Source organism: Grampus griseus (genome assembly GCF_964374135.1).
Source record: "Grampus griseus genome assembly, chromosome: X".
NCBI classification, from domain to species: domain Eukaryota; kingdom Metazoa; phylum Chordata; class Mammalia; order Artiodactyla; family Delphinidae; genus Grampus; species Grampus griseus.
Window position 1 is genome coordinate 88,744,419 of NC_138999.1, and position 9,910 is coordinate 88,754,328.

Sequence of the window (9,910 nt, forward strand, 5' to 3'; positions counted from 1 at the left end):
AGCGAAAATTTAAATCGTTTCCACCAACTTGAACTTTCAACATTGGAGGGGTTACAAAGTTGAACCAGATAAGGTTTTTGTCCTATGGCACTTACAGATAAGTAAGGGATACAAAGCAGAAAGTCAACAAAACAGGATGAAAGAGTTAGGATGGGTAAATAGAGTGCAGGCAACTAAGTCAGAATCAACAGGTCAGCAAAGATTTTCTTTCCATTATAAACTTAATATTTTAAAGCACCTAGCCAGCAACAACAGCACTCTCTCCCCAACAACTCTGCTTTTGCCACAGGAAAAAGTTGCCTGGTCCAAGCTGTAGTACAGCTGAAGTGTGCCTCTCCGCAACCTAGCAATATGCTCTACATAGATACGAACCTCAAGGCTTAAGCAAAGCAATCTCAAGAATCTAGCTGAGGTGGATCTTAAGCATTCTGTCACATAGTAAGAAAGTCTAAGCAGACCAGCTCAAGGATTCCTATTACTGTGGTCAACACAGACACCATGGGGACGTATGAAAGGGCAGTGGTTATGACACAGCATTTCAGGTTCACAGCAATTCATAAGCATTATGCTCTGGATAACTAGAAACTCTTGGCCACAATAATCCACAATGTGTGCAGCATTTAGCTGTGAGTTCAGGAAGTGGGCAGAATTATCTGGAAGAGATGAAAAGTTGTGCTTCAAGTTAAGTTCATTTGCTTGGATGTGGCCAGTGGCTATTCTGAAGAGTTTGTGGAACTTCTGAAACTTACGCATGCCAAATTTCCAAATGTCAGGGAACGTAGTGACAGGAGAGATGGTAGAAGAGTTTACTTTCTGAAGCAGAGACTTACAGTCTAAGTGGAAATCAGCCTGGGCTCTATGTGTACCATTTACATCAGAACATGAGTGGACTACCCGCAGTCGAGCAAAGTGACGAAATGCGTTGGGTCTCGTTGCACTCCAAAGGGGCAAATCATCTCAGAAGACAACTGCTTTGAGTCCATGCACAGCAGCCAAACCTTTGGATCTGGAGCAGATTTTGCCATACTGGGAGGGATGTTTTCAAGCCATAGATAGTGTGCTAGAGAAGCGAGGGAGAGAAATAGCCCTCTCAAGCTATTCTATGGGATGAGCTTTGAAAGAGCAATAAGAAATATGCAGGAGTTGCTGAATACAGAGCCTCAGGAAATGACTTCGAAAGAGAACATAAAAAACAATATTCTGGATATCATATTCTTGTATAAGAGCTCCTTTCTCCTCCCCTCACACCACTTGAAAGGCTTTAGACTTTGGAGCTATCCCCAGTGCCCTCTTGGTGTATAAAAACAGAATATTGATTGGGTCAGAGGTACATGGTGTCTACTCTCCAGAATTCATGTCTTCATTGTTTAAATCAATTTGTGCCCTCTTTTCATTCCTTTTTAAAAATAGTTTTTAATTGACAAGAATGCTCTTGTCTCCAAAAATCTTACATTTAAAAAGCTACTGTGATTAACTTGATTTCAAAGGCAGCTGAATGCTATATTGATGCACTGAAATTGCTCAGGGACGAGGATGAAGGTAAAGGCCTGTACCATCTGGCTCTTGGTAAGGTGTGAACCAGTGAGCTGACTGATCTCTCTCTTATGACTATTTAGGAAAACAGGACAATATCCTCTGTCAGTAGCTCCATAAAAATGGTATTAAGGTTGTTCTGACTATCTGTAAGTAGAATAAGCAGAGGAGGGGGACAATGAAACTTCTGCTCCAATTTTTGTGCAAGCAGAAAGAAGGATCGTCTGTGAGCCAATTGGCATACAGCTCCTTCCGAATCTCTGAGATTTCTGGGAGATGCACTGTTTAAAATCACAAGAGCCACTCAAGCAGCATGAGAGCTGGAGCCTGACCCCCACTCTCCATCAACCCACATTTGAACATCTGCCTGGTTAGATAACCCCCACCCAACACAAACACAAACACACAGGAAAGGGGAAAGGTAAAAGGCAACATTTGCTAAGAGCAATATGAGGGGTGCAGACCCTACCTGCAGCATTGATGGGGCAGGGCGAGGTAGAGATCACTTCCAGCTGAGGTGGCTTTAGAGGCTGGGTGATGAAGGTTAGGTCCCTAAGAATGAGCAGGACCAGGATCTAGGAGGAAGAGGAGTGCAATCAGGTGGAAGAACATATCATGCAAAGACAGAGAAGAAGGCATACTTGGGCATAGTGTATGAGAGTTCCTTTTGGATGGGGCAGAGAAGTAGATGACAAGTGTGGCTCAATTCTGATCAACACTGAATGTCAGGATGAGGAAAGTAGGATTTAATTCACAGATAGTGGGGTTGCCAGCCAGGGCCTTTGAACAGGAGAATGACAAGTTGAAAATAAGAAAGAGTGAAGTTTAATTTGATGGTAATGTGCAAAGTAAATTGAAGACGGAGAGGGAGGCCTGAAGGTAGATAGGTCAGAGAAAAGGTTACCCTAGTAGTCCAGTTTGAAGCAATGTTTATAGCAACTCTTTTCATTATTACTCAAAACTGAGAACAACACAAATGTCCTACTGAGGGTACATGGACAAATAAACTGGAACATCCATATAACAGAATACTACTCAGTAAAAAGAAAAGAATGAGCTATTAATGCATGAAACAGCTTAAATGATGAATCTCCAGGGCATTATGCAGAGTGAAGGAAGCCTGTCTCTAAATGTGACATGTTGTAGATTTCATTTATGTAACATCCTGAAAAAGACAAATGATAGGAGTTGGGAATAGATCAGAGGTTGCCAAGAGTTCAGGAAAGGGGGGTAAGGTATGACTGCAAAGTGGTGGCATGAGGAAGTTTTTTTGGGGGTGATTGAACTGTATCCTGTATTGTGGTGGTAGTTCCACAAATCTATACATTTCTTAAACTTCATAGAACTGTACACCCAAAAAAGAGTCCATTTCTCTATATGATAATAATTTTTTAAAAATATCAGTTATCCCCTGTTAAATATAACATCTGAAAGGATGGAAATATTTTGTGGTACTTAATGGTTACATCTTTATAATTCAGTAGCTATATTTATATTAAAAACTCTCCCTCGAATAATAGGAAATATATCCATCAACTGTGGAATAAATTCTTCATGCTTAAATATAAATGATAAAACATTAAGACAACAAAAATACTTTTTCCAACCCTGCTTTCTCTGTGGTGGGCTCTGTTTTTGGCTACCGCATCCCACTGTGACCATCCTAGATAAGAGACCCCTCTCTGCCTCCTTCCCCTGACTCTCCAGCTGGCTCCACTGGCCAGACTGCCATTCCCAGCACCAACATACCTCCAGGTACCAGTGGATTCTGGGTTGCGGGGATATCAATTTCCTCTTTTAACTAATATTTTTACTGCAATGATGTCCTCTCTGCTTTCTGATCATAACAATTATGCATGTTGATAGTTCTCTTTTCTAATGGATCAAAGTGAATGATATCAGAATATCTCAAGAGTGGCATGCAAGAACAAAAATTCCACCTGTTAAAAAGCCTCACACCAAATGGTGAGATAGAGGGAACTCTCTCCTTTCTGAGTGTTTCAAGGATGTATGAGAGTTATTTTCCAACACATTTTTTTGAGTTCCAAAGTAAAGTTGACTCCTTTATAGACTCATCTGATTAGCAAGGCACTGGATCCTACAGAGGACATGAGAAGAGGCAGTGTGCCTAAAGCCTCCACTTAAAACTCAAGCGGAAGCCATGCAGCAGTCCTCATGAAAAGGTCAGACATCTAATACTTGATAACTTCAGTTCAGCCAGAAAGAGAAAAAGTAGTGGATTACTTACATAAAATTGCTACACAAGGGAAAACTGGGCCTCTTCCCACAGATTAATTTGGGGTCAGGTTTGTTTTGTTTTGTTTTGTTTTTGTGGTACGCGGGCCTCTCACTGTTGTGGCCTCTCCCGTTGCGGAGCACAGGCTCCGGACACGCAGGCTCAGCGGCCATGGCTCACGGGCCCAGCCGCTCCGCGGCATGTGGGATCTAACGGACGGGGGCACGAACCCGTGTCCCCTGCATCGGCAGGCGGACTCTCAACCACTGCGCCACCAGGGAAGCCCTGGGGTCAGTTTTTAAAGGCGCTGCTTTAATAAGATTTTAAAAACCTTTTCTAACAGATCAATATATTGTAAAAACTGTCATTTCATTTGCAGCCATTAGAAAACTTTTCCAAAGTCTTAAAAATTCATGTAACTAATTTGTCCTCCATATTGTGCCAAATATTGCTTATGTGGAATCTCTTTCCTAAAAATCATTTTTAAAAAGTATGCTGATTGTTTAAAACATTACACAAAGCAGAAAACTATTCAAGAGAACTAGTAAAAAGAATTCCACACCCTCACTCCCACATTCTTTTCTAGCCGCCCTCCCGCCCCCATCTACCACCTTCCCCCATTTTAATGCTAGACAGGACTCCAAGGGAAATGGTGGACTGGAGGACCTTGGGGGAGGCGTGGAGGTGAAATTGGAAGCAGGAGAGAGAGATGATTCCCCAAAGAAGAAGGAGAAATGGTCGATTCACCCCGAGAGGCTGATTCTCCCTGGTAACCCGAGAAAAACGAGTAGAAACTGCTGGGAGAAGATACCAGTATTGTTGTCTCTGATTGGCAAATACGAAAAAAGATTGACAGTATCAAGTGGAGGGAACGCAGGGGGCGGGCTGCAGTGTTAAATGGGAGGGGTAACCGAAGACTCGAGCTCATTGATGACGCAACGCTCACGTGACCAGGAGTCGACGTGTGCAGAAGTCCTTATAGTCCAGGGCCTGTTTCCCTGTAGCAGCTCCCTATTGCTGGAGGAGAAAAGTGCCCCGGATCCTTTGAGGTCAGTATAAAGGTGGGCGCTGCCTTCGGGACCCTGGGGCCTAGGAGTCAGAGAGCAGAAACCAAGCGTTGCCGGTACCGCTTTCCCAACACTACGGTTCCGCCAAACTCATTTTTGTGCAGGAAATTTGGGGCTGTTTGGGGGTGGGTGGGGGTGGAGAGGGAGAAGGGCAGCCAATTGAGGGTCCCGAGACAGAGACATAGAAACAATTTGGAAATAACTTGTCTCCCACTCCCTGCTTGCAGGGAACCGGTGGGCACGGGGGAAGGAGGGCGGGGTTGCCTTAAAAGGAGGGAGAGGATGAGGACGTGGGGAAACTTTAGACGAACAAGGCCTAGAATCGTGAAAGGGACCCGTGATTCAGGTACTGACCTGCTCACCAAGCACTCCTGTCTGCAGGACTCTTGGTCTTTTGGGAGCGACCCAAATCGAGTGAGGGAAGAGGGAGGAAAATCCCCTGGATCCCTGCAGGTCAGTGTAAAGGTGGAATTGCCTCAGGTCCCTGGGGGTGGCTGTGGGGGGTGGGGTGTGAGTCCGGACGACACCAAAGCCCATCCCGGGTCGCTGCCGCCTCTCTCCATCCGGTTGAAGCGCCGGAGGCCTGTGCAGAGCCTGCAACGGAAATGGGGCGGGGGCGGGGGGGAGGAGACTGGAGAGACGTGGAAGGGGGAGGGGAGGCCAGAGACTGGACCAGCCGGTCTCAGGTGAGAGGCAGGAGGTTGGAATGGCTTGGGAAAGCCCAAAAGGGCGGGAGTGTTGGGAGACCCGAGGCAAGGGAGGGGTTAATTGCTTCTGCGCTGCTCCCGTTTCGGTGCTAGGAGAGGCCTGTAGCAGGGCCTGCTGGGAAATGGTGGGCTGGAGCGGGAGCGAGAAGATGGAGCTGGAGCAGGAGGGGGAGAAAGGGGAGGGGGAGAAAGGGGTGGGGCCAGGGGAGTTCTGAGCCTGAGGATCTAGTCTTCTCTAGTTGGAAAACTTTGACAATTAGGGACCTGAATGTGAAGAGGCCAGTCTCTATGGAAACCCATGCTCTGACTGCTGGTCCATTTGCCTGGCATCTAGTCGTTTTGTTTCCTTGTTTTCCAGGGTTAATTTATTCAAAAAGGAAATAAGAGAAAAATACTCAACATGCAAAAGTCTTGTGAAGAAAATGAAGGAAAAGCACAGAACATGCCAAAGGCTGAGGAAGACCGCCCTATGGAAGCTGTACCACAGGAGGCAGAAAGAAATCCTCAACCGTCTGAAGAAGGTGAAAGCCAGGAAGCAGAAGGAAACCTTAGAGGAGGGCTGACTCAGCCTGGTCAGGGATATAAAGAGGACACTCCGGTTAGGCATTTGGACCCAGAAGAAATGATAAGAGGAGTAGATGAGTTGGAAAGGCTTAGGGAAGAGATAAGAAGAGTAAGAAATAAGTTTGTGATGATGCATTGGAAACAAAGACATTCACGCAGCCGTCCTTATCCTGTGTGCTTTAGGCCTTGAATTCTTTTTTTTTTGGTCTGATGTTAAAATCTGGCCCCTGCTTTCTTTCTGTTAGCATTTTCTGATGTATCTTTGACTGTTGTTTTATTTTTAATCATGTGGTGGAGTTTTGTTGTACGTAGTGTCCTTATTACCAGCATCTGGATTTTGTATTTTGACACATTCTCCAGGTCTGTTTTTCAATTGGGAAGTTTCACACATATGCATGAAAATATGTTCATTCCATATTGTAAAGTAAAACATAACAGGTTACAGCATATTTAGTATCAGCTCACATATGTAGGAGAAAATCTCAAATTGTGTGTGTGTGTGTGTGTGTGTGTGCGCGTGTGTATACATACATATATCAAAAATTTAACTGCTTATTTCTGTGTGGTGTGAGTTTTTTTCTTTTTGCTTATATGTATTTTTTAATGAACACGTCACACATACAAAAAGAATTAAAGTTTTTTTTTTATAATTAAGAGTCAATCAAATAATTTGCAACCAGCTTATAAGGGCAATGGGGGGACCTAAATTCTTGATGAAAGAACTATTAAAAAAAATGTAAACCTCAAATTACTTCTGGATCTCTTAGCCAGAGGAATAAAACTGGCAGTTATTACAGATACACTTGCTTAAGACTCAGTCTTTTCATGGGAAAACATTTGCCTCACAGGGCTGCTGTGGGGAAGAAATAAGGTGACTCTGAGCTGTGCTTGGTGGGCTCTTGTTCCCACCTATGCATACAGAACCCCAACCCACTACAGAACATCAGTTTTGAGGGAGGGAGGGTCCTGGCATGACTCAACCTGCGCTCAGGAACAAGTCCAATAGGCAGGGAGGTGGGCTCCCCTGGGTCCTGCCAGGCCTGCTGGGCACTGCTGCCTTTTCTGCTGGGCCCTTTGCTCTCTGCTAGCCCTGCTGCTGGTGGTGCAGTGGAGTCCTTGAGTGCCAAAGCCCCGTTGAGTTTCCTGGAGTCCCCAGTGCGTTGAATCCCCACTCTGTCTTCTAAAGCTTCTCTCTGCTTTATAGTGATGCTTAACAGAGGTGGGGACTGTTCCAGGATTGCTTGGGCCACAGTGTTTAGCAGAGTTTTTAGTAAAACAGCCCCTTCCATTTTCAGCCACAGGACACTTCCTCCATAGGAGTCAGACATGATGAGTCCATTTTGGGGGTTGGACCAGGGTTCAAATTTGAGCAAAAGATGTCATGCTATAGTCAGAGTTGCGCTCGAAGTCTAAGAACTGAGGTTTTGTCTTCTTTCTCTTATGGGATGATTTCTCCCTGAAGGCTCCTGTCAGGCCTGCCCTACTGGTTCAGAAGACTCAGAATATGCATAAATTGCACAAAGCAGTACAGGAAACAGATCTAAGGGAACAGTTCCCTTCACCCCATCCCATCCCCAGTTGATACGTGAAAAAAAAAAAAACTTGGAAAGGCAAAAACTTCATAAATACACTTAAAATAGAATGGCTTCTATGTAAATGTTAGGAATTATATTTTCCTTACAGATCAAAGACTATCTTTTCCTCCTGATATGCCACCTACTTGTAACACATCATGTTTCAATATTTAATTGACTTCTTGATTGATTATTGCTAAGGAGCCAGTAGGTTTGTCCAAATTCTGCTATTGACTCAATAATCTTACACAAGTCTTTTTTTTCTAGTATTATTACAAGCAATTCCAGAAAGAAACAGTTCATGGAATGGATTGCACTCCAAATGTTTTATCAAAGCCTTGCATAATCACCTGCATCAGTATCACCTGGGGAGCATCTTTAAAATACTGATTTCTGGGCCCCACCTAAGACTTACTGCCTGGAGGTGGGCTGTAGAAGTAACAGGTAACAAACTCCTCCAGGTGATGATGCTATACACTGAAGCATGAGGACAACTGGTATATACAGTATGCTTTCCATTATTGCAAATATGAAAGTAAAATAATTAGAAGAAAATACTGGTGAACTTTAATTGAAATTCAGGAAGTAGAAGCCTATAACAGCATTTATCTTTTTAAGTATGAACTTTTAAAGGAAAAGGTTGACAGGTTTATATATAAAATTTTAAAGATTCATTTTAACAAAGACAAGATAAAAAATCAAGGGGGGGAGCTATATAAGATGCATTTTTCTTGACGGAGCACCATCAAGAAAATGTTTGGCCATGCATTCACTCCTTCCAATATGAATAAAATATATTAAAGTTCTCCTGTGATCAGCTCAGAAAACAATGAGCCATCCCTGTCCTCTTTGGCTTTTTAAAAATTTTTTCACTGTGTGATGCCATTTGGGGGGAGTGTTCATGTCACCAGCCCATTCTCCAAAGTTATGGCAGCCTGATGGATGCTGGTCAGGCTGGAGTGAGATGAAGGTCCAGGAACTCACTTGCCAGCATTATAAGATGGGATGAATCCAGTGCACTGGCACTGAGGTTTGGAACTGGGGCAGGATGTGGAAGGGCTCCCCCAAGGCACATCCCTCTCCAGGGTGGTCTGACTTTGGTTTCTGTGCTCCAGCCTGCAGCAGGCACCAGACTCTTCTAGGCTGAAGGCCAGGCTGTCCTGGACATACATACCTGGAGGACAAGGACTGTCCCCATTGCAGGTCAGAGCACTAGACTTCCTTTACCCCCTTTTTCTTTCACAAGGGGGCTTGATGGGAACTTTTGTTTTCACTGTTTGAAAAGCTTTATTTTTTTTATGGAAAGGCATTTTATTTTAAATACAACCGTGTGTACATGTCATTCCCAAATTCTCAATCTGTCCCTTCCCCCCACCCTTCCCCCTGGTAACCATAAGTTCATTCTCTAAGTCTGTGAGTCTGGTTTGTAAATAAATTCCTTTGTTTTTAGATTCCGCATTTAAACAATATCATATATTTGTCTTTGTCTGTCTGACTTCACTTAGTATGATAATCTCCATGTCCATCCATATTGCTGCAAATGGCTTTTTTTTTTTTTTTTTTTTTTTTCTGCAGTACACAGGCCTCTCACTGTTGTGGCCTCTCCCGTTGCGGAGCACAGGCTCCGGACGTGCAGGCTCAGCGGCCATGGCTTATGGGTCTAGCCGCTCCGCGCGGCATGTGGGATCTTCCCGGACCGGGGCACGAACCCGTGGCCCCTGCATCAGCAGGCGGACTCTCAAACACTGCGCCACCAGGGAAGCCCTATTTCATTCTTTTTAATGGAGTAATATTCCATTGCATATATATACATACCTCAACATAATAAAGGCCATATATGACAAAACCTACAGCTAATATCATACTCAACAGTGAAAAGTTGAAAGCATTTCCTTTAATATCAGGAATGAGATGAAGATGTCCACTCTCACCACCTTTATTCAACGTAGTTTTGGAAGTCCTAGCCATTGCAATCAGAGAAGAAAAAGAAATAAAAATAATCCAAATTGGAAAAGAAGTAAAACTGTCACTGTTTGCAGATGACATGGTACTATACATAGAAAATCCTAAAGATGCTACCAGAAAACTACTAGAGCTCATCAATGAATTTGGTAAAGTTGCAGGATACAAAATTAATATACAGAAATCTGTTGCATTTCTATACACTAACAATGAAAGATCAGAAAGAGAAATTAAAGAAACAATCCCATTTACCATCGCATCAAAAAG

The 9,910-nt window shown here is 43.7% G+C and overlaps 1 protein-coding gene across 2 annotated transcripts; it reads left to right on the plus strand.

The window, feature by feature from the left end:
- Positions 1-4,703: 4,703 nt before the first annotated feature.
- TCEAL8 (transcription elongation factor A like 8) lies at positions 4,704-6,907 on the plus strand. Of its 2 annotated transcripts, XM_082681266.1 has the most exons (3): positions 4,709-4,818; positions 5,218-5,289; positions 5,902-6,907. In XM_082681266.1, the coding sequence occupies exon 3, from the start codon at positions 5,944-5,946 to the stop codon at positions 6,295-6,297; it is 354 nt and encodes a 117-aa protein (XP_082537392.1). In that variant the 5' UTR covers positions 4,709-4,818; positions 5,218-5,289; positions 5,902-5,943; the 3' UTR covers positions 6,298-6,907. The 2 variants fall into 2 exon arrangements, with proteins under 2 accessions (XP_082537393.1, XP_082537392.1); XM_082681267.1 differs by lacking the exon at positions 5,218-5,289 and having other exon boundaries at positions 4,704-4,818.
- Positions 6,908-9,910: the final 3,003 nt, after the last annotated feature.

Coding starts and splice junctions, on each gene's coding strand:
- TCEAL8 (XM_082681267.1), top strand. CDS start 5,944: ATGCAAAAGTCTTGTGAAGAAAATGAAGGAAAAGCACAGAACATGCCA.